The 26,191-nt window shown below is 37.6% G+C and overlaps 1 protein-coding gene across 1 annotated transcript; it reads right to left on the minus strand.

Moving 5' to 3' along the window:
* Positions 1-8,577: 8,577 nt before the first annotated feature.
* On the minus strand, positions 8,578-9,436 carry LOC148803095 (uncharacterized). The gene is made up of 2 exons (XM_088893543.1): positions 9,203-9,436; positions 8,578-9,078 (listed from the first exon to the last, which is right to left on the minus strand). The coding sequence occupies exons 1-2, from the start codon at positions 9,434-9,436 to the stop codon at positions 8,578-8,580; spliced, it is 735 nt and encodes a 244-aa protein (XP_088749669.1).
* Between the last annotated feature and the right edge of the window lie 16,755 nt (positions 9,437-26,191).

The raw sequence follows: 26,191 nt of genomic DNA on the forward strand, positions 1-26,191 counted from the left end.
GAATCTTATCAGTTGGCAGCATTATCCCCAATTAACGCGAAGACGGACCTCATCGTAATGAGGATCCCGGAACTGCTCCCTAAAACCCGCGAGGATTCCACTATATAAAGGCTTCACCCCCCGGGGGTGCAAGGTACGCGTAATCTCTGCTCACTAGCTCTCTTGCATTCTAAGCTCTTATCAACTCGCAACCAAGTACTAACTTAAGCATCGGAGCGATCTCACCGGGTAAGCACCCCCGGGTTCTCTGATTTGCTTTTTACATATTAGTTGTGTCTGTTGTCTACTAGAAGCCAGATCACCTCCAGCCGGGAGCAGCTGGATTGCGCTACATCAGAAAGTATAATACAATCATGTGTAGACCCTTCTTAACCTGTGTATGAAAAGGTAAAAAGCATGTCAAAATCAAATGTTTCCAAGACATTTAATGTGTAAACGTTCTTTCTACCCTTATAAGATATAAAACAAACTCATTGGAGAATCATAAACAATATCCCAAACAATAGTGGCTAAGCCATAATAACCTTCTTGGAGTGTATTAATTGTTGAAGAAGAATGCTATAAGAACACATGGCCATCAATAATGAAAAAGGCTAAGCTTCCTCTATGGTGATATTACTTGTATTCTTCAGATGTCTCCTTTGACTAAGTAAATTCGTCAAATTTTTTAATAAATGGCGCTTCTCCTAAATGACTTTTAACATTTGTACGCATGCTCTAAGTCATTTAGGATTTCATCTCATATGTAAGTATGTCCTCTTAGAGAAGATATCTTGCATGGTCGCTTTGGTACGCTTGTATTATAGGTAGGGATGGATTCAAGCCAAGCTGAGCCGAATAGTATGAGGTTCGAGCTTTACTCGCCACTATTGTACAAGGCTCGAGCTCGAGCTTGGTTTGGCTCGAGTCAAAACTCATAAGCTTGAGCTCGAGTCGAACCGAGTCGAGCTCGATTTTAGAAAAATGTTTTATAAAAATAAAAATATATATATATAAAAAAAAATATTTTTATTTGATAATTAAAAAATCAAGAATTATAATAATTAAGAATTATAATATTTCTATTATATATATTATTTTCTATAATTTTATTATATATATATATATATATGTTGACTTGCGAGCCTCACGAGCCGACCTCTATTAGGCTCAAGCTCGGCTCGAAGCTTGGTAGAAACCGAGCCGAGCCGAGCCGAGCTTGAGCAGCTCGTGAATAGCTCAGCTCGTGGCCACCCCTAATTATAGGCATCCAACACCACAGGTACTATAACACCGTATTGATGGATTAAAATTATAAACGTATAAAAACATGTATTGGTGGACTACATTGTTTGCATAAGTAGAATGTATAGATGAATTAATCTCATATAATTAACAATTTCATTTTAGAAATGGGAATAAATGAAATTTCTTGTGTAAAGAGATCATGCAAGTTTGAGGACTTCATCACATGTTCATAATCAGCATCTTATATTTTTTGTTGTGTAGACGTATATCCTTTATAGTTTATGTCATTCATCGGTGATTGTATTTAGTTGAGCATTAAGATTAGTGTGGATTGAACAATTTGTTTCTTGCTTTTGTATTTGGATTGTATTTAGTTCAGCTATGAGTCTGTAAGTTTGTGACTAACACTGATAGGTTTAAGATAAGTCTGTGACCAGTTGGTTCCTTGGCCAAATAAAAACCCATGTAAATTTAAATAATACTTGACAATCTCTTGAAGACTTATTCTGTCATCTACCATATTATTGCTGAAAATGGGCTTGACAATCTCTAGAATAATTTAAACTCCATTTTAAATAATGATTTCCATCATATTCTATCATATACCATATGATTTTAGACTTTTATCTCTTGTTCCTTTGATGGATAGTTAGCTTCCCAGATTTTAATATGCCAAACTATAAGAAACCTTTAAGAAGAACTATTGCAGAATTTTGTAGGATTTGATTGTGGAAACACTCATTATTGAATGTTAAATGTAGAACCATGATTTAGCAAACTGAATAAAATATGCAGACCATTATTAATGTTCTTGATTTTGAGGAATAGGGATATACCTGTTTCCAGTTGCAATATATTCCATATAAGTATACACTTGGTGGATTAGAGCATAAATTGATAGTTTTCCATAATCTTCAATCTTGTAGTTTTTATTTACTATTTAAAGTTTCTTCAACTTATTAGAAATAAAAGGAAAGTTGAATTTGAAACACTTAAGCCTTGTCCTAATTTGGCATTGTTTTTATTTTTTCAAGAATTGTTATTTTATCAATAAACTATGATTAATATGCCTTTTAACATGTGAAACTTGTTTAGAAGTTGCAAAAAAAATAAATAATTATAGGTGTTGAGTAGAGGGTATGACATAGTTGAGATAAATTTTCTAGCTTTCTTTAACCCATATCTGCTTCTTATGTTGCAAGCTTCTTTGAAATTTTGACGACATTGTGACTTTTATTATATTATCTATTACCAATTATTGTTTATTAAATTATAAAGCTATATTCTAGTTAAGTAACAACAGGTTCTGTTCTATTATGAAACTACAGGACATCGGTTCTTGGCATTCTTGTACAAGAGAAGTGCTTGTTGACTTGTGATTCTAATCCATAGGCAATTAGGCATGCTTATGAGGCTGGTTTTTCATAAAAAGTTGAGGTTTCCATTCAGTTTGTGCTCCTCTCTGGGCATTTTTTTTTCCTTCAGCAACGAAGCAGTTTGTTAACGGATTTTCAAGTTGTACCTTTGGAAGACCATGGCTCCAAAATTGTAGGTCAGTGTCCAAGGTTTCCTACATCATGTATAAGACATTTGAGTAGGAAAGAGAAAAAAATGAAGCAGGCATATTTTATATTTTTTGTAAAAAGTTCAGTATTTTTTGTAATTTTTTATATTTTTCTTAGATTTCATGTATGTTTTGATGTTTCATTTATTTTATTGGATCGGATTTAGTTAGTATGGGTTTGGACCAAATCTATTCCAATTGACAATTCTATATAAATATTGCTGCTATATGTTTTGTACGTGATAAAAGCATTCTTAAAATATTTAGAAACATCTTTAGAGACAGCCAAAAGTGTCACTAAATATTAAAAAATATATCTTTAAAGGCGGCCTGAAACGTCACTAAAACATTTTTTTTCTTTACATAGCTTTTAGAGGCACATAAAATCACCTAAAAAGCAATTAAAGGCATTCAAATGGGCCCTAAATTAGAGCCACTTTGTAACTCCTTCTGTACAGGACTTTTAGCGTCAATGCAATAGAAACAGTCACATGCGCCTCTAAATATCTAAATATCCAATTTAGAGGCACATTATCAATTTGCCTCTAAATCTCAACCAAGTGCCTCTAAAACATATAGAGGCAGGGCTTTTAGAGGCACTCACCCCAATACCTCATATTGGTTTTTGAAGCACTTTGTATACTATTAGGGTAAATAATGACTACCTCTACAGATGAACTTTTTAATAGTGATCGAATTGTCAACATCCAATTTTTGCTCAGTCTGTCGCCTGAACCTCCAATCAACCATTGTCTACACTTTAACCCTCAAATCAGACACCACCATCAGATTTAAGACATCCTAAAATTTCCACCCACAAAGTTTTAACCCAAAATTCTCTTGTATTCCCGCCATCAAGCAAAGATTCCATTTTAAGCCTTCTCATTAGCCTAAACACTCAGAGCCCAAATTCTCTTGATCTTAACACAACTGAACCAATCAGCCCACGCCATTAAATTCTAGACACACCAAAACATTTACCCATAAATTTTTAACCCATGATTCCTCCATTTGTCCTTTCATCAAAATAAGATTCCACTTCAAACCCTCTTATGAACCCAAATTCCTACAATCTTGACCCCCAGAACCAATCAGATATCTTCATCAAATGATGGACCTCCCCAAATACCCACTGATAAATTTCCAGCCAAAATACCTTTGTTTGCCCTTTCATCGCTCCTAGATTCCATTTTGAAGCCTTAGATTGACCAAATCAATACCCTTCCAGATCTGCACAATCCGAGCCTAATCGGACCAATCTAACCCAATCATTCAACCCAAAATGCTTAGAAACCCCACTCTAACAAATTTCAACAAAAAATACCCCTATTTACCCATCCATAAAAAAAAATCATTTCGACTAATCTAATTAACCCGCACATACACAACCCCTCTCTTCGGTTAGATATGTCTCAACCCCTTGATAATTGAACCAAAACCCCTATCGTCGAACTAGAACTCCGGTTTAACCCTTAGACCCGACCAAACCAAAGTCCCACTTGGTTTGGCTGAAATTATGAAACTACCCATGGAAACCCTAAAATTACGAAATTGTCACTGTGTCGTACTTCTTAAATAGACTTAATTTTCATTCGAACTTCGAAGCATGGATAAATTCGAAGGATTAACCATCTTCCCAAGCTCTCGAAACTCTGAATAGCGGCAACCCCTCATGCAACCTCTCATTCAATCCCTTGAAATCAATCATCCGAGATCAAAAATTCATTTTCTTCTCCAATTGAAGCAGCTCTTTTCAAGTTTCCAAATGATTCGAATGGTGTTAACGGCGGTGCTTCGAGCCTCTATTCGTGATTCTAAGCATGGATCGTAGTTGAAGCTTCATTTCCTTGCTGATATTCAAACATTTTCTGGTAAAACCGATAATTTGGACGTATACCCCCCTTTTTATTGCAACATCGAACTCTAATCAATATTCAATAATGTACATTCCGTTTGCAACTCCTTCCTCCATTTTTCTTTCTTTTCTATTTTTTTTCTAATTTTCTTCTTTTCCTTATCCTATTTCTATCTTCTATTCTGCTATTGAGGATGGTGGAGCTGGTGGTGAGGCTTTTGCCTAACTGGACTCTGCAAACTCATTGACGCCAATCGATCTCATCATATTTTCTATTGGTGGCACTTTGATTGTTGTACAAACTTGTTTTAAGAGTAGGATATATCTTAGTAGTTCAAAGTTTAGATTTAAACGTCTCTTTAGCATTCTTTGTTATCAGACTTTCTTGTTAGTGATTATGATATGTGCCTTAGGAGAACTCACCCCTAAAAGCTAGCTATTAGAGGGAGGGAACCCAAGCACATATATACCCCACAACAACATCCCATTCTACCGATGTGGAATACCTCACATTGGCATCCCATACTACCAACATGGGACAAATGGTTCGTAACATCCCACCACGCTTCCGCAGTCCCGGCGCTCACGTAGGCTGGCTTTGCACTAGTCCACCTAGTCCCAGCCAAACACTGCAATACCATACCGACATCACCACCTGCGCCACACGATTGCAACTGGGAGGCATAGTGTAGCTCTGATACCACTGATAGGTCCCAGTCAAAGCTAGTGAAAATATTCTACTTGAGGTGAGAATGAACCTTGTAGTAATTTGTTGGAATTTCGAACTGCCCATCTTTGTTAAGTGATAGAGTTTAAATACAAAGAAGACTCAACTAATTCCCTAAACAAAAGGAGTGACATGGCTGAATTGACAAGAAAATAGCTAACAATAATGGGCTTATCCTAACTGATTGACCTATTCTTAAGCAAACAAAATAACAACAATAACATTATCCTTCCTAACCGATTGACCTATTCTTATGCAAATAGAATAACAACTAATGTAAGCCCCTGTCCACGTCACATGTTGTTTGTTGCTTGCATGTCCCATGCAAGTGATGCTGCTCACTCCGCCACGTCACTTGTTGCTTGCATGGCCCATGCACGTGATGCATCCACTGGATTAGGCTTTCTTCAACAAAACTTGATCCTTTCTTAACCCATCGAGTATCCAAAATGGCTTCAGGTTCCATGACAAGTTCTCCATCATCGGTTAGGGGCGGCAACTCAGTGCTAGTTGTAGTAGTCTCCCCTACTTGCCTTTTGAGCAGTGAAATATGGAAAACCAGGTGAATTCGAGAGCCTGCAGGTGGTCGTAGTTTGTAAGCTACTTTTCCAATTCTTTCTTCAATTTGGTATGGCCCATAATAGCGACTAGCCTGCTTTTGATGTGCTCTCCTATGGACAGTTTGCTGTCCATAAGGGTGGAGTTTAAGGAAGACCAAATCTTCCACTTGGAATTCCACGTCCCCTCTTTTGGTATTGGCCATTTGTTTCATTCGATTAACTGCTACATGTAAATTGATTTTGAGCTGTTGTAGAATGGCATTCTGAGAGACCATGGTCTGGTCCACCTCTTCCACCGAAAATGCTTCAACTTGATAATTCGGAATACTAGGCGGTGGTCGCCCGTAGAGGGCCTGAAAGGGTGTCATCCCAATAGAGGAATGGTATGTAGTGTTGTACCAAAACTCTGCCCATGGAAGGAAGGAGCTCCATTTTCGAGGTTGTTGAGAAACAAAACATCGAATATATTATTCAACACAATGGTTAACCACCTCGGATTGACCATCAGTTTGGGGGTGATAAGCGGAGCTCATGTGCAGTTTAGTACCTGACATGTTGAAGAATTCCCACCAGAAGTGACTTATGAAAATGGGATCTCTGTCACTAATGATTGACTTTGGCATGCCATGAAGCTTGATAATCCCTTCCACAAATTTTTCAGCTACCAACATTGCCGTGTAGGGATGCGGCAAGGCCAAAAAATGGGCTGACTTACTTAGACGGTCCACCACCACAAAAATAGTGATTTTGCCATTAGAGGGTGGTAACCCTTCTATAAAATCCATGGTAATGTCGTCCCATACTTGGCAAGGGACGGATAATGGTTGGAGAAGACCCACTGGGGATAAAGTCTTTGCCTTATTTTTTTGGCAAACAGTGCAAGAGGCCACATATTGTTGAATTCTCTTATACATTGATGGCCAATAGAATTGTTGTGCCAAGCGCTTGTATGTTCTCAATAACCTGGAATGTCCTCCATACGGTGAATCATGGAATTCTTGCAATAGTTGATTGACGAGTTGGAAATTAAGAGGAATCACTACACAGTTTGTGTAACATACCAAGACATTCCGCCATGTATAGGGAGCTCCCGGATTTTCAGTTGCAATCTTGCCAATTCGGACCATGTAGGGATGTTCTCTGGCTTCATTCTTGATTGCATTCCACAGAGATGTTTGAGGGACAAAAAGAGTATTAAGGATAGGACTGTCTATTACTCTTGACAAAGCATCAGCAGCAGAATTCTCCCGTCCCGGTTTGTAAGTGATCTCATAATCATATCCCAGCAATTTGGACACCCACTTCTGTTGTTCAGACGTCACAATGCGCTGCTCCATCAAATATTTGACGATACGTTGGTCGGTTCGAACATAAAACTTCCGGCCCAACAAGTAGGAGCGCCAAGTCCGAATAGCTTGAACAATGGCAAGCATCTCCTTGGCATAGGTAGACCATGATTGTTTATTGATTCCCAAGGCTCGGCTCATGAATGCTATGGGTCTCCCTTGTTGTGTCAACACTGCTCCAATGCCAGCACCTGAAGCATCAGATTCAATGACAAAGTGTTCATTAAAATTTGGCATAGCAAGTGTGGGGGTAGTAGTCATTGCGGGCTTCAAGGTTGTAAATGAATCCTCCGCTTCTGCTGTCCATCGAAACTCCCCCTTTTATAAGAGATTGGTGAGTGGCCAAGCTATAACTCCATAATTGAGGACAAACTTTCTGTAATAACCTGTACGGCCTAAGAAGCCGCGCAAGTCAGAAACATTAGTGGGTCTAGGCCAATTAAGCATAGCCTTAATCTTCCCTTGGTCCACCTTGACACCTTGGGAAGTTACAATGTGGCCCAAATATTCGACTTCTTGCTGGACGAATGTACACTTGCTAAGCTTGATGAAAAATTTGTGATGCCCTAATATTTCAAAAGTTGTTCTAACATGTTCAAGATGCATGATCCAATTGGGGCTATAAATGAGAATATCATCAAAAAAGACTAACACAAATTTTCAAAGATATGGACAAAATGTGGAATTCATGATGGCCTGAAAGGTTGAACGAGCATTACACAAGCCAAAGGGCATAACCAAATATTCGTAATGACCATTGTGTGTGCAAAAGGTAGTTTTGTGAATATCTAATGGATGTATCCGTACCTGATACTAACCTGACCGTAAATAAAGCTTAGTAACGAAGGTTGTATCTTATCTAGTATATCATCAATGGTTGGAATAGGAAACCTATCTTTAATGGTTACAGCATTAAGAGCCCTATAATCGGTACAGAAACGCCAACTTCCATCTTTCTTTTTGACTAGGAAGACAGGAGAAGAGAAAGGACTTGTGCTAGACCTTATTAGCCCCAATCTTAACATGTCCTGAACTTGTTTATCTATTTCAGCTTTTTGAAAGTAGCCATACCTGTATGGACGGACATTAATTGGCTCGGTCCCTTCTTTGAGAATGATGCGGTGATCGATCTCCCTCTTTGGCGGCAGCTGCGTTGGTTCCTGATAAATGTCCTCGAACTCTTCAGACAATTGCTGCATGTGCGACTGAACTCTTTGAGGTACTTCCTCCATGGTTGTTTGTAGACAAACGGAAAATATAGAATTTCCTTGCTTCATCTCTTTTGAAATTGTTTTGAATTATGTAGGTTGAATCGGTTGGTTATCAATCCCTTTCAATTGCCGACGTTGGTTCTTCAACGAAAACTCCATTGTCATCTTTTTCCAGTCACAAGCCACTGTGCCCAATTGTTCAAGCCAATGAACTCCTACCACCATATCCAACCCAATCAGCGGTAAAGAATAAAGAGTTAAGGTAAATGGGATACCATGCATTAGGACTTTAACATTTTCAAATCTCCCTTGGCACTTTAGAGGATCACCATTGGCCACCTTCTCATTAAAAGGTTCAGTTGGCACCACCGGTAATTGCAACAATTCAGTTATCCTATCATTGATGAAATTATGGGTTGACCCACTATCAATAAGAACGATCAATTCGTGGGATCCCACCTTAGCTGAGACTCGCATGGTTCTAGCTATTGACCACCCCGTGAGAGCGTGGAGTGAAATTCCAGGTTCTCCGTACAGGTTGGTGTGGGTTCCTTCTTCATCATTTGGTTCACCTTCGTCACAAATTTCCTTCAAGCAACAACAACTGTGGTCCCCTGCATTTGTGCCCCGGTCCAAATTTTTTTGTCGTTTCAGTCCAAGTGAGTCGTTTCAGTGGTGGAGCAGATTTCAGTCTCATTGAGGAAGAGTCAACCGTGGTCCTAGTGACTGGACGCAAAGTCTTCTCATGGCGGTGCAGCTGCTCATCTTTCATCCTAGCCAAACTGATGGCTTCCTTCAAGGATTTCGGTTTAAACATTCGAATCCCATCTGTTATTTCAGTTTTGAGGCCTCCCATAAAGGTGCCTAGCAATGCCTTCTGAGTCCACCCGTGCACTCTATTCCCCAATCTTTCGAACTCCTTCTGGTACTCGCGCAAAGACCCCATCTATCTTATTTTTTATAACGACTCGTCAAAGTCTTCACAATCGGTTGGACCGAAGCGAGACCATAATTCCTCCAAAAAAATCTTCCATGACACCTCCTTTCCTTCCTCCTGATACGCCCGGCGTAACCACTACCACTATTGATTTGCTTCTCCTTCCAAATAAAAGGAAGCCAAAGACACCTTTTGTGTTTCCAAGGTGCCCTGGTATTCAAAGAATTGGTCGACACGAGCAAACCATTCAGTTGGGTCGTCACCAAAATACTTGGGAAATTCCATCTTGGCCAACTTAGAGCAGAACATCGGTCGTCCCCCTTTTGTGTTTTCACGAGAATGCCTGTAGGAGGACTGTCCGCTGTGTTCGTTGACGTTGCTAGAAGTTGGTTCCTGTCTGGTAAGCAAAGCTTTGGAGATCTTGCTAATAGCAGTCTCAAGCTGGTATAGTTTGTCATTAACACACAGCTCCGTTCTGCTTAAGTTAGCTTGAAGTCCCCCGAGCCCCGCTTCTAAATTCTCGATTCTTTCTTTATTGGTAGCCATAGTGTCTAGCTCTGATACCACTTGATATCTGCCTTAGGAGAACTCACCCCTAAAAGCTAGCTGTTAGAGGGAGGGAACCCAAGCACATATATACCCCACAACAGCATCCCATTCTGCCGATGTGGGATACCTCACATTGGCATCCCATACTACCAAATTGGGACAAATGGTTCGTAACAAATTACAACAGCTCTGTTCTTTTTTCTTTTTTCGGTGTTTGTTGTTTCATTTTGTTTTTCGGTGTGACTATGTTCTGATCGAGTAAAAAGGCTGTTGAGCCTCGAAGTCTAGTGCATTTTTTTCTGTTCTAGTTGCTTGTTGGAATGAATTTTTTGTGCTTGATATGTTTCAAAATTGGCATAGTTATGATACTTTCTTCATTTTGTCGTGCATTGACCAACTTAGAATAGGTAAATTATTGTTACCTCAGTTCCATGAATACTTATTTTTGAACTCAATGGTTGTCTGATGCGGATTCTATAGACCGGGTTGAAAGATGTTGGGTTAGTTTAGTTGTCCTGCCAATGGTACTAGGGTCAGAGAAGACTGCAATGTTTGTAATGTTAGATCCCGGTAGTAGAACCTTATTCAATCATGGGAAAAAATATATACAATAACAAATGAAAAAAAGAATAATGATGAAAGTGGAACAAGTGAAAAATGTAAAAAAAAAAAAAAAAAATGTTGGCGAATTAGAAGAGGAGTTCCGAGTGAGTGTTTCTTTGAATTTGAGGGAAGCATATGCACATATAAAACAATACGAGGGAGGAAAGAAAGAGAAGATAGAGAAGGGAGATCCCCGGCTTTGAACCAAGGCTGACAGAAGGGGGTTAATTTCAGCTACAGTGGGGTCAGATTCATAAAAAATAAAAAATAAAACTAATAAAAAAATATATGTGTATACATAATAATTGGGTCTGGGCGATATGTTTGTTGAATAGGATATATATGCAGAATAGGAATAAGAAAGGGGGAATAGGCTACTTAGCTACCAAAAGGGGAAACAATGAAAGAAATGAAGTAAAAAAATAAAAATAAAAATATATAATAAAATAAATAAGAAGAGAAAAAAGTAAAAAAAATATAAAATTATAAAGTAACAATAGAAAAATAAAAGTATAATATATAATACTAAATAAAAATATAATTAGGGGAATTCTGGCTTGTTCTTGATTTATTTTGCTTTATTAATTAATAATTGCTCTTATTTAGTTGAGGATTCATGTGCTTGTTCAGAACCCCATGTGGGCCCCACCTATTGAACCTGGGAGAGGGGTTCCTAGCCTCTTTCCTCTCCCATTTGAGTCTTACCTAGACTATTTTAGTTAGTGCCTCGGGCTTTGGAGTCACTATTAAAACAAAACGGTTTTGAAAATCATTTTAGAATGTCCCATCACCTCCATTTCCTTAACTGATGAGTAGCGACTCCAAATCCAACCTAAGTGAGCCATTGTCTGACACTCATAGATTGGCAACTCCATTGAGAAAGTTCTTGGAGCCACATGGGATCCATTTTGTTTGATTGATTTTATTGTGAATAAGCATGCTATCTTAGTTATGTGTTTGCTTTATCATGAATAATGTTTTATCTCTACACATGCTTGGTTAATTACATGTTTTGCCTTCCATTGTGGTTTCTTGTTAGTATAATGTCTGTTTTGTTTTATTTTCTTTGCATGCTGCCCACTCACTTATTGCACACACCATTTGCTTTAGATATAGAATCCTATGATATCCTATTAGGAAGGGGCTAGTTGGTGCTAAGCCATTTGGACCGCACTGACAGCCCATAAACCAGCCACCAACCTGAGAAGCCCACTTGTCTGGCGGGTGGAGGTTTGAAGGCTGACGACCTTGTTGGAGCCTCGTGTCTAGAAACAAATCAAGTTAACCCATGCATATTCACTTAGAGCCTAGTTTTAAATTTAGAAAGGAGTAGGAGAAACTACCTTGGTCTAGGATAGGACATGTAAGTTGAGCACCTTTGAATAAAAGCCCAAAAAAAAGAGAGAACAATATATAAAAAACAAAGAGGGTAAAAGCAAAGGAGAGGAAAATATTATGCTAATAGAAAAGAAAAAAACAAAAGAAAAACCTAAAAAAGAACAAAAGGTAAAAAATGATAAAAATAAATAAGCAATGCAATATTGGTAATAAAATAGATTAAATACATTAAAAAAATAAAATAAAATGAAAATGAAAAAAAGAAGACTAAAAAAACATAAATAAAAAATGAAAAAATGATAACTAAACAAACAATAAAAATGATGATAACAAAATAAGATAAGGAAAATGATTCATAATTTTAGGGTTTTTATTGTTTGAGATTTGCATAATTTTCAACACTATTGTTTGCATAAAAAATAATTCAAACAATGTCAAAAATATACAAAAATCATGAAAAAAATCTGTAACCCACATATTTTAGCATATGTTTGCATCATTTTTAACATCAAAATGCAACCAAATATTCATCCAGCTTCAGCAATTTTTCTTCATGATTTTTAACAAAAAAAATGGATTTCTCATATGAAACCAAAATATTTTCGAATCATACAAAAAAACAAAAAAAAAACACCAAACATGGAGGGGAGGAGTTGGGCGAACTAACCTCCTTGTCGTCGATGGCTGGACGATGAGATTTTGTCGCTATTAAACCCTTCCAAAGTGCAAATATGTGAATACAACAAACAGGGGAGATTCAAATTTTAAAAACCCAAGAAAATGATTTAATGAGAAGAAAAGCTTCACAAAATGGAAGAAAATGGCAAAACGACAGGTTTGCCGGTCATTTTCCCTACCACCAATCGTTGCTGGTGGACCTATAATTGGGTGCACTGCTACCTGGTTTGCTATGTTCGAATGAGAGGACATGGAGGTAAAACCCTCGCATGGGGGTAATTTCGATATTAAAAGAAAATACTAGAGACTGGTTCGTCCCATTCTATTGGAGAAGCACTTCTCCAAGAAATGATAAAAAAAAAACAACTTCAAGTCACTTTTTTAAGAAGTACTTCTTTCCCACCTTTTCTACCAAACACACAAAAGCACTTAATAACCACTATGTGTGGTCATTGCTCTTAAAAGAAGTACTTCTTAGAAGTGAAATCAAACTGGGGCTAAATTATGAATATTAAGGTGAAAATTATTCTAGTAGATCACAATATTTAAGTAGTGATTAAAACTAAAAAAAAATCTAATAATAAAGCCTAAAGTGATGACAATGCAATTTGACTACAAGAAAATGCTAACAAATGACATGTCCACACTAAAGAATATTACCATACAATACAATCCCATGAGTTACTTTAATTTTTAAAAAAATGAAATAGTAAAAAAATGTGTAGAGATAAGAGGGCAAAAGAAATTATAAGTAATGATATTAAATTTACTAATCTAATATATATATATATATATATATATATATATATATATATATATATATATATATATATATTAAAGTGATGATTTCAGACCAAAGCTCCCTATAATCAGACATGTGGCTCATTTACATTCAAACACTAGTCATTCCAAAAATTTAAACAAAATGGACATGTGTCAAATTTTGATTAGTGGTAGTTCAAGAACAGAGCCCACTAGACATGTGTCAAATTCTAATTAGTGGTAGGTCAAGAAAAAGAGTCCACTAACATAGAGAGTGTAGCCTACCACCATGTAGAGTAGTGAGAAGTGGGAAACTCCAACTTTCAATCCTTTCCTAAAAAAAAGGAAACTGTGTTATTAGTTAATGTTAACTACCAAACTAAATAATTAATTCTTGCTATTAACTACTTCTAATTAATTAATTACAACTATTAATTACTAATAATAATTATTGTTAATTACTAATTAATTATTGTTAACTACTTCTAATTAATTAATTCTAACTATTAATTACTAATAACAATTAATTACTGATAATAATTTCTTATAATAATTACTGATAATTTATTACTCACAATATTTCTCATCATTAAGTCGAAATGATGATTAGTTCATGATAATTAATAAATATTTTCATAATGGTAATTAAAAATTCAGAAATAATCATTTTATATTTATATTCACTAATATTAATTATTTTGAAAAAAAATTAATGCTAATTATTTATATTACACTTATTATCAAAAATTATAATTCATACATTTATATGAAATAATTAATTATATTATTATAAGCAATTATAATTAATAATAATATATTATTAGGATAGATAATTAATTAATAATTTTAATTTCTAATAATTATTATTTATTGAATCAATTTAAATAATCTTTGATTAATGATCTTATTTTTGAATAATTGCTTTTTTTGTTCAATAATTTTTTTTTTGCAAAAATCCAAATATTTTTTCATTTACAGTGCTAACCAATTTATTTTTCTCTTATTCAGTTTTTCAGAAGATAAAAAAATAAATTAACGATATTTACCTATTTTTATCATATTATGTATTTATCAAGTTGTTGTCATTGATGATGACAATGATGATGAGTCAACTTTTTGAAAAAGAGGAGCACTAATAATAATTAAAGACTTCTAATTAACTAATTTCAACTATTAATTACTAATAATAATAACTCACGAATGATAATTAATTACTGATAATGATTTCGTATAACAATTACTGCTAATACTTAATTACTGATCTTAAATAATTACTGATAACATTTCTCATTATTAATTCAGAATGATAATTAATAACGTTTTTCATAATGGAAATTAATAATTCAAAAATAATAATTTTATATTTATATTACCTCATATTAATTATTTTCAAAATAAATATTTAATTTTAATTATTCATATTATATAAATGTATGAATTATAATTTCTATAATAATTGAAAAATAATAATTTTATATTTATATTAACTCATATTAATTATTTTCAAAATAAATATTTAATGTTAATTATTCATATTATAATTATTATCAGAAATTATAATTCATACATCTATATGAAATAATTAATTACATTAGTATTATCAGTAATTATAATTAATACATATAGTAATTAATATAATTATATATCTATATTATTATCAATAATTATAACTAATTATTACTAATAATAATGATTTCTGAGAAACTTTAATTACTGATTATAATTACTTACTGATAATTAATTCCTTAATTATAGCAATGATAATTATTACTTCAGAATGTTAATTAATTAATGATAATTAATATGTATTTTAATAATGTTAAATATTAATCAGGATAAAATCATTTTATATTTATATTAATTCGTATTATTTATTTTTATAAGTATAAAATTAGTGTTACTTATTTACATTATTATTATAAGTAATTATAATTAATACTATTATTATTCTCCAATAAATATTTCGTTTGGTTAACGTTAAATTATAAACTTTCAATCATCCATTATTGTTAAACTAAAAGAAATATAAAAGCAATTATTATTTCAGGAATTAACTAAAAATCATAATTATAACAAATTAATAATTTCATAATAATAATAATAATAATTGATGGAGGACTATTTGACCCGACCTATGAAACGGTGACACGTGGACACTGACTCAACACGAGCGACAGCTCAGCATTGTAGCCTAGTGCGATCAAGTGACAGGCCCATAAAGCAGCTCGCTACATTGTAGCTTACAAAAAGAGGAGCTCGCCACAACACGAGCTTCGGGTTCCCCGAGCTACCTTTGAAGGGATACTCTGAGGCAACTTTAGCTCACGAGCTAGGGGAACTAGCTCGCCCGAGCTCCCAAGCAGACAAGTCATTCCAAGGACCAATTCTATTAAGGGTAATCCTGAAGTATTCCAAGCTCATTACGAAGTAGCTCGCGAATGAGTTGCGTGAACACTCCTCAGGAAGCTTCTATCTGACAGGCCGTACCGATCGGACTGCGCCACGTCCCTTACTGACGGCACAGTCCTTGTTCTTTTGACAGTCTGCGTCCATGTCTCTTAGCAGGCGGCCACCTGCGCAGTCCTGGCAGGTAACGGCTGTGGCAGGAGCCCAGTGGCGGTTATGCCCGACCTAACATGAACGCCCCTATAAAAGTCCTCAGGGCAGAAGAGAAACTTCTTCTTGAGAATTCTAATCTCTCGAGTATAGTGATAACGCGCTATCTACACTCTTAGCCTTCGTCTTCTCCTTGCTTCTCCTATAGAGTACTAACTTAAGCATCGAAGCTCATCCGTCGCGGATATTTAAGGAACTTTGTACAAAATAATAATAATAATAATAAAACAGGTCGGCAAGGGGAGCACGGTAAGGATGCTCCCGAGTCCAGCAGTAGGCCAGCCGAACAATCACAGAGGCAGCCTCCGAAAGAGAGGCTGGTTCGGGGCACCGTCCACGTGATAGTGGGAGGTTCGATCATCGCGGGTTATACTTCAGCAGCAGCTCGGACTTCAGTTTGTGAGGTCGCCCGGGAAGAACAAAATCCTCCGAAGCGGCCGAGGACAGAAGAGCCAATTTTCTTCGCGGAAGATGATGCGTGAGGGGTCCACTACCCCCACGATGATGCACTTGTGATAAAGCTGAGGATCAACGACTTCGAGGTCAGGCGTGTACTCGTTGACTCAGGTAGCTTGGCAGATATCCTCTTCAAAGCGGCGTTCGACCAGCTTCAGTTGAAGAAAAGTGACTTGAAGCCCACAGTCACTCCTTTAGTGGGCTTCAACGGAGAAGAAGTCTGGCCCCTTGCGAAAATAACAGTACCTGTGGAAGTCGGCACATGGCCCTGCGTAGTCAGACTCAACCACGACTTCCTGTTGGTCGCGACCCCCTCCCCATACAATGCCATAATAGGTCAGCCGATCACCCATATCCTACGGGCGGTGGTCTCCACCTATCATTTGGCTATTAAGTTCCCTACAAAATTCGGTGTGGGGGTAGTGCGGGGCCACCAGCTCGAGTCCCGCAAGTGCTATGTCGCCGCCTTGAACGAAAAGACCAAAGTAGCTGACGACCTCGAACTGGAGCGGCCTACAGAACAAGGCAAAGAACAAGTCGCGCCCACGGAAGAAACAGTCGCGGTCCCGACCTCAGCAGCAGACCTAACTCGGACGCTTCAGATTGGTGCTTCCGTCCAGAAACCTCTACGATCCGAACTGGTAAGTTACTTACTTCAAAATTTAGATATTTTTGCATGGTTAGATGCCTGGTATAGACCTCGACCTTATAACTCACAAGCTGAATATTGATCCTGTAGTTTGGCCCGTTAGACAGAAAAAATGCAACCTAGCCCCGAAGCGGTGAAAAGCGGTTGACGAGGAGGTCGAGAAGCTCTTCGTAGCTGACTTCATAAGAGAAGTTCATTACCCAAGCTGGGTAGCCAACCCCGTCCCAGTAAAGAAGGCCAACGGCAAGTGGCGCAAGTGCATCGACTACACCGACCTAAACCGGGCTTGCTCAAAAGACTGCTTCCCGCTCCCCAGAATTGACCGCTTGGTGGACGCGACCTCAGGGCACGAGTTGCTACGTTTCTTGGATGCCTATTCGGGCTATAACCAAATCAAGATGGACCCGGCGGACATTGTGAGGTACCCAAGGTTCAAAGTATTGGAAACGCAAAGTGTATCGGAAAGGTAATTCTAAGAGACATATCGAGATACGCTTTAGAAACATATAAATACAGACGAAAAATCAAGATATTCATGGATACACTAGAAAATCCAAAAAAAATCCTTAAAAATATGAACAATAATAAAAATGAGTTTTATGTGAGTATAACTAATTTATTTAAACATAAAAACCATTCTTTAATGATTTATATAAAGTATCGGGATATAATTAGTAACCATTGAAAAATAATAGAAGAACTAAAATGTGTGTATATATATACTAATATTTATTAGTTAAAACTTTTTTAAATCATTTATTAGTTAATATTTATTACATATAGATTTAGATACTATTTATTATGTATACAAGTTAATATATACCTTAATTTTTAATAAATAAATATAACTTGTATACATCTTATTATTAAATAAATTTTAATAATCAAATTTATAGCATTTGTTGGGAAACATTCACCAAGGCAAGAAAGATTACTTTAAGTATAAAAAAATGTCATTCTAATAAGTAATTAAGGTTGGCATAACGGTTAATTAATTATTGTTATAAGCAAATGACTTGGACGAAGAGGAAATTAAATTCGGCTGATACATAATGTGTATCGGCATGTTTCGGGTTGTATCGACAGATACATACCCAAAACGGTCCGATACAAAGCTGATACGGATCTGTAACTGTCCGATATGGACGAAGAGGAACCTAGTTGATATTGAATTAGCTGAATTAAGGTCTAGAGAAGAAGAGGATGAGATGGAGGAAGAAGGTGATGATCCTTCTCCTTCTACATCAGTGATAGTTGATGGTTTGTGGAAAATCTTGTAAATGTGTACAATTAGGTTTTTGTGCTTTATCTATTTCTTTATGATGATCACAATTTGGGCCTTAAGTTTTTCTTAGCTATGTATATTGGCTTTATAGTGGATAAAGTTAGGAAAAAAGAAAAAGAAAGAAAAATGGAAAGTGAGGGTGGTCTGCATTGGACTACCCTTACTATTGTTATACATGTAATATATGTGCAATATGTTTGTTTCAACTCAAACTCTAAATGTGTTATTACCATATGTTCTGTTTTAGATGAAATTTATATTATAATATTGCTCATAACTTGGATAGTTGTTTGGCTGGGAGGGCAAACGATGATGTATTTCCCCAAGGACTGAACAGATGAAATTGTTCACAGTGGAAATATCTTCATTTGGTTTTTCATTATTCCTCTCTAGATGTTTGTCTGGTTGTTGCAAAACAGGCATCCACTGCATGTCACTTTCCAATTATCTACATGCCACTCTTGAATTTGCAAACCTTACAAACCAATCATAATGTTTCATGTTAGTCATAAATTAAAATCCAAGGATTGATCCTAGTTGGAATGAAAATAATAATTTTTGGTAGTGATCTTTTGATTTAAGTGTTAGCATTTCCATATTTCTTCATTTAAAGTGAACTCAATATTCATAAAGAAACTATAGAATTGATCCTAAAATTAATTACTTGGCGTAAAAAGGTGGTTTGACTAACTAATTATAGTTGAGAAGATTTACTAAGTCAAATGGAGATGCAGAAACATTTACCTATGAAAGCATAACTTTGTCATCATAGATGTTGATAAAAGAATTTGCTACGTTGTGAGTTTCATCCAGAATTTCATTCCTTTTGCCAGGGTGGAGAAACTACTTTTATAGTAATTTGAAACACCATCTATAACCTGGAAGCGTTCTTGCTTCTCAACTTAGCAACCTTATGTCGAACCTGATTTACTATGCAAGAACACCAACAAAAACTGGTAATTCTTCCTAGACATAGTAGTTTATTGTCCTTGCAATAAAGAGGATATCAATAACAAGAGGGGAGCAATGAAGACCAAAAAGCTATGAAGTTTGTTTTTATGTGCATCCAAAAGGCTATAAGATATTTACATAATTTGTACAAAATGGTAGTTATTTTGATGTACACATCAAAATGCTAAGATATTTACATCAATATACAAAAACATAACCAAAATAGAATTTTTTGAAGGATCGGTTAATTTGAAGTTTCTTTCTAAATTTCAATATGCTCAGCTTTGTTAACAGTGAGTTGCTTTTGATCCCTACTCATGGTGGTTAACTGATAGACTTTATGCAAGTATTCAGCCATTTTGCTTCTTAATTTGATCCACAAGACCCTACAAGATATAGAAGAAATGTATTTAAGTAACAATACATAAGCATTTTTTAAATTTTTAATAAGTATACCTATTGTGAAAGCTCCATAATTTGCTTTGCTGTACAACTAAACAAATTTTCAGCTTCATTTCCAATGGTAACAACGGGAATAGAAGTTGTTGGGTCATTTATTTCACCGACAATTCGACACCCACAAGTTTAAGTTGTTATAGAGTTACATTTTCTAGATTTTTACCAAAGAAAATACAATAATAAAATATTACATTGGAATTGCTAAAGTAAATTTCTTACACCCTTCACATTTAAAATATGTTTCAAAGCTCTCAAAAGCCTTTTTGTTGCATTGGTTGGAAGTCATGTACCAAAAGGATTGTTGTGGATCGAAATTTGCAACAGAAGCTTTTATGGAATGGGTAGTTTGCTTTAAAAGAATGGTATTGTGTTAGAATATTGAAATAATATATAAATATATCATTTAAATAATATAAAGAAATATATTTTTACCAAATTTGTAGAATTTGAAATATCTTGAATTGTAGTGACATTCGGCTTAGATGTGGTTGATGCACTATTTGTAAAAGATAGATGTTTTTTTTTTTGCATCTTTTATCAAAGCATATTCATTGTGGAGTGTCCTAGAATATAATATTTTATTAATATAGATGTTTATTATATAAGAAAGAAATATATTTTTATCAAAATATCTATAAAAGAATAGAGAAATGAGAATACCAAGCTTCTAATTCCTTTGCCTTAGCTATGCTAGGACTCACTGTTATCTTGCTTGAAGCTTTGGTAGAGAGAGATATTTGTCCTATTATGAATATTTAGAGTTAAATAAAGATAATAATTTTATAATATTTAAAACGCTAAGCTAATATTTACCAGTGTACTCTTCAATAGCCAAATCTTCAACAAGAATAACAAGTCTACAATTTTCTGCAATAAGCTTTGCCTATGTTGTAGCAAAATTATTCCATGTAGTAGGGATTGTAGGTTCCATGTTGTCACATGAAATGGTAAAAGAATTAGTGCATGTCAAACAGAATAATAAAAAAATTCAAATAACAAATTTATTAAAAGTATAATAAATAATTATTGTACCCATTTTATAGCTCTTTTTCCTCTTTTACAAAATTTTTATTTTGTTATAAAAAGCTTATAATCTAAATTTGCCCATCAAAGTCCAACTTAAGCTAAACATGGTTAAGCCATGGCCCATCCAAGTCAAGCACCAACCTTATATATTTAAGGCATCCTCGTTTTTACATCAAATAATAAATTTTGAACTTTCTACTTCTAATGCTGAAATATCTAATTTTCTTGATGGTATTGATTCCTTCAAGACGCCTAATCTAAAACTTCATCATATGCAAACCCAAGTTTCTAACTCATTTTATTTGTGAAAAGCTTGGGATTGAATTCTGTTTATATGTTGCCTATTTTTAGTATAGTAATTGTTTCAAAATGATGGGACACTATTGTAATTGTCCAAGCCATTCTACTATTGAGTGGGCATAAACTATTATAATTAGGGATGAAACTCGAGTGGTTTGGATTAGGATTAAAGTGATTGAGACCCAACACTAAAACCTTGGTCTCATTCTTCAACCGATCCTAACTCAAAGTTAAAAGCCCAAGTTTGGACTACCAAGAACTTGTGCTTCTCTTCCTTTTCGGCATGGAAGAATTAGAAGTGAGAGAATAATCTAAACATGGTGATTGTTATGGGAAGATCATTCTCTTCAACGCGAACGTGATATTTCATGAGTTACATGAGTAAGGAGAATATAAAGAAGTTGTGAAGGTGTGCTGAATTAATTTATTTTGAACTCATTATATGTGGTGCTTATGGCGTGAAGCTACATAGTCATCCAATACTGATGTTTTTGAGAAATGGTGAATTATATTAAAGGATAAGGAAAATACAAAGCTGCTAAGGGAGAGCTTCCCTCGAAACAGCCACAAATTTGGCAGCGTTTGGATGCAATGCAAACGCAAATATGTACACTACATATTTACCCATTTTTCGGTTTAAGAATGTAAACACAGTTCACATTTTAAACCGTTTTTTGCATTCATCTTGTTTGGTTGAAATCGGTGCAAAAGTGTGGGCCCATCATTAAATGCTCCAACTATCTTATGCTAACTTTGGTCAAAAAGTTAATTATCAAAAGAACACAAAATTGTATCCAAAAAATAGGTATAGTAATGGTCTCTTTTGAGAGTACAAAAGTGTTAGAAAATACATTTTTGCTTTGTTAATCATTACTTTTTTACATTTCAAACAAATGCTCGTAAATGTGAATCAGAGTACATAAATACCTCGGTTCAGTGTTTGTATCGCAAACAAACAGAACCAAAGTAAGAAAGATAAACCAGACCTGCCCCTTACAAGACAAAATCCCCATCCCAAATTAAAGAGTTCCAATGACCAACAAACATCCTAAAATTAACATCTCTGAAGCTATTATTTATAACACTACAATTTACTAATGCCTTCTCCACAAACCACCAAAGGAATAGATTTCTAGAGTACCTTACCCTGCTTGGCAAAAGCCTTAATCCTCTATTAAATCTAATGGTGTGCGATCTAGATGCTCCTACTTGTAAGGCAACTTGGACGCTTGCCACCAAATAGGTCACTCGAACTGCAAAGAAAGGGATGCATCAGAGAACCCAGGGTGGCAAACTCGGTGAGGTCACTCCAATGCTTAAGTCAGTAATAGTATATGCGAGCTGAGAGTTTGAGAATAAGGAGAGCTAGAATGCACTAAATTGTGCGTACCTAGGCCCTGAAGGGGTTGATGCCCTTATATAGTTGAGTTGTCATGGGTCTCACGAAATGACTCCGAGATCCTTGGCCTAAGTAGATGAGATCCGTTTCCGCTTTACAAGGGGAGTAACATACCAATCAATAAAGTCTATCATTACCGCCCGATCCGGACGGGGAGATGATAAGGCCTGCCTTTATGCGGCATGATCCCGAGAGATTCGGAGTCCGTTGAGAAGCTTCTAGAGTCGATTACGTGTCACTTCGGTACCAGGGCATCGAACTGGCTTTGGTGACTCTGTGCCAAGGTGGCTTTGTGCCGATGTAGCTTTGTACCGAGGTGCCCAAACACTCGGGCTCCCAAACTACTGACTAGGCTCCCCTTGCCGAGTTGCCATCCTGCTGGCAGATCGCGTCCACGTGACCTTTACTTACTAGGTTGTGCCAAATCACCCCTCATCAATTGCCCCCCACTCCTCGTGCCAGGGGTCCTGACCCGACACAGGGAGTTCATGACGAGCCCAGGTGGATTTGGCACGATGTATAGGTGGTATGGAGGAAGAACCTTCGATTGGACCTGTTTGACCGTTTGGCTCGACCAAGAAATGACCTAGATCACGTATCAGGTACGCATGGATGTCACGCCGATTATAAACTCTACGGATGTCAAAACGTGCGCTCAACTGATTTCAACCTCGGATAGCATGCAGCTAGTTTTTCTATGAGCCATTAGATCACGCAGTTCTTGACCGTTGATCCCCGGATATAATGGCTATAAATAGGGGCCGAAGGGCCCATTTTCTTTGCCACAAACCGCAAGTATGAGCTCCTTGAGGTCGCGTTCAAGTCTCCTAGCTCGGTGTTTACTATTCGCGTGTCCGAGGTCATCTCGCTTTCTTCAATCTTCATAGTGAGTTCGTCTTCCCTTGCTCTATTGTCTTTTTCCCTTCTTAGTCCAATATGTCTAGTCATAGTATAGATAGTCTCCTTGATGGGAGCGATGGGTCCGTCGGGGCCGAGGTGGGCACCTCAGCCTACGTTGAGGAGTTCGGTCCTATTGGGCATGTGCTTTGGTTGAAGATCCAGATTTCACTTCGGATAGGGCGAACGTGTTAGGACAAAAACACGAGGTGTCTGAACAGGGGGCATCCACCTTGCATCCCAACCAAAAACCAGATAGCTTTGCCCTTCCACTATGATCGCCGAAAGGCTGCAATTCTTAGCTTTCCACTACCAGCTCCTCGATAACCACGTGTATAGCATTCCCTTGGGTCAATACCCCTGGGATCATGAGTCAAACAAGATCATTGTTTACGAGGAGCTGCTCGTAGCAGGACTCCATTTCCCACTTTGTAGTCTCCGTAGTCGGGGGTTGGCCATTCTCGACGGAGTGAAGGACGACCATTAGTAACCCCAGAGTCTATCTAAATAGTGAAACTTCGGTGATGATCCGCTCTTGAGTTGATCTCAACCTGCAGTTGAAGGACTTCTTGTCCAAAGAGAAGCTCGTGAAAGCCGAGTTGAGTCCTCCGGGTAGGTCGTTACCTTGGCGTATGCACATATATTTTCTTCTTCGTAATTCGTGTTTAAATTTGTGCCTAACTTGTTAATTACCTATTGTAGAAGCCATGGCTGACATCCCCGCTGACGAGCTCTTCGGGAGCATGCAGAAGGGGAAGAAGAAGAAGAAGAAGAGGGCCTCCAAGAAGGCTCGCGTCCACGCCGAGACCACCACCCCTGACATCGGTCCATCATCCTTGAGCACCAACTAGTCGCTGAGCAACCATCGGTGATCGACTTAGTCGAGGAGGACTAGGGCAAAGTTACCCCACCCCGCATGCCCGAGGAGACAACGTCTTCTGAACCCCAACACGTGCAGGCGACCACTCCATCGAGTAGCGACACCTCCGTGCAGAGCATTTTGACTTCGAAGTTCGGCCTCCTCGAAAGCAAGGATGCGGTATTTGCCAAGGAGGTTGCTCGTTGGGCTGACTTACCGGTTGCTCAGCTCGGGGCCAAAGCAGCTACACATTGCATGGTGGTACGTACTAAACCTTCGGGCTATATTACACTTAGATTTTTCTCCATACCTAGATTTTGTTTCTTCTTTTGGCAGGTGAAAACTTTTCGATCCATGCCCTGGCCTACTAGTCCGAGGTGAACCTAAAATGAGCTCTCGAGGCCAAGGAGTCCTCCCGAAGTGCCCACTCTGAGCTTAACTTAGCTCGTAACGAGATCAACTAGCTGAAGAACGATGCGCGAGCTAAGAAGGAACTGTTGACTCTACTGATGACGGAGAAGAAGGAGCTAAAGGAGCGCGAGGCGCTAGTGAAGGAGCAGACTGAAATTCTACTCCAGGTGATGGAGGAGGCCAAGGTTAAGGCCGTTGAGGAGTACAAGTCTTCGGCGGAACATCGTGAGCAGCTGGTCGAGGCCGGGACAGCGGGCTACCACAAGGGTTTTAAGCTCAGCAAATGGTTGACCCGGCATGAATTCCCCCACCTCAACCTCAGTGCCATCACAACATCAAAGATCAACAAGGAGATGGCCGTCGAAGCTGCTAAGGACCCGAACTCCAAGGAGGACAGTGATGGCGACCTTCTCGGCAATGAGACAATGGGAGAGGGAGGTGGTGCCACCAAGGACCATATGGAGACCGATCTGCCTTCCGACACCTCTGTTGGGTATGAGGAGCCCCGAGTTGACTAATACCTCTTTTTTGGACCCCCTTGTAAATACTCGATGTCCCGTGCCTCCAAGCTCACCTAAATAGTTGTAATTTTTTTGTTTTTTTTTTTGCTATGTACCCGAAATGCTTCATTAATGGAATACAACATTTGCAAAACTTCTTGTGTGCCAAAAATTTTTCTAAGTATAGATTACTCTCGAGCTGTTGAGCTCGACTCAAATAGGAATGATCTAATGTCATTGTACGTCAGGGTGAACAAACACTGTAGGGTACACGCCCGACCTGTCTGTGCCCGGGCTATTTTGCCTTACCCATGCCAAAGCGACTGGGTTTTTTGGTTGCCCATGCCGAATCAACTAGGTCTTAACAAGCCCATGCCAAAGAGGCGACTGGGTCTTAGTGAGCCCATGCTGAAGAGGCGACTAGGTCTTAGGCTGCCTATGCCGAAGAAGCGACTAGGACTTCTCTACCCATGCTAGAGAGGCAACTGGGTCTTATATCATGCTGAGGTCTATTATCAGCTCGGCACCACAGCCCTTAAGCTTCTGGAAGTGACTTAAGGTCCTCTCTCTAGTTCGTCATCTTTAGGATCGGCTTGATAATCCTGTGGACTTAGTCATTTTTTCAGTTGCATTAGGGTTTCACAGATAGTATCTCCTTAGGTTATCAACATTCCAAGCTCGAGATACCTGTTTTTCTTCCATGGTCTCGAGCTCATAGGTTCCTTCTCCGAACACCCGTCTCACCCAATATGGACCTTCCCAGTTCGGACCAAGCTTACCCACGCCGAGCTCAAGTACCAATACCTTGCGGAGGACCAGGTCCCCGACTCGGAATAGTCGCTTCCTGACCTGGGAGTTATAATACTAAGCTACTCACTACTAGTAAGCTACAGTTCGAATGTGGGCCATATCGCATACCTCCTCAATGAGGTCCAAGTTAGTTTTGAGCTCATTGTTGTTTGCCTCTTCGTCATATGCTTCGAGCCGCAACATCGGTACTTCAATCTCCGCCGGAATCACGGCTTC

Source organism: Nelumbo nucifera, chromosome 1 (genome assembly GCF_055504915.1).
Source record: "Nelumbo nucifera cultivar China Antique chromosome 1, China Antique-T2T, whole genome shotgun sequence".
Lineage (NCBI taxonomy): Eukaryota > Viridiplantae > Streptophyta > Magnoliopsida > Proteales > Nelumbonaceae > Nelumbo > Nelumbo nucifera.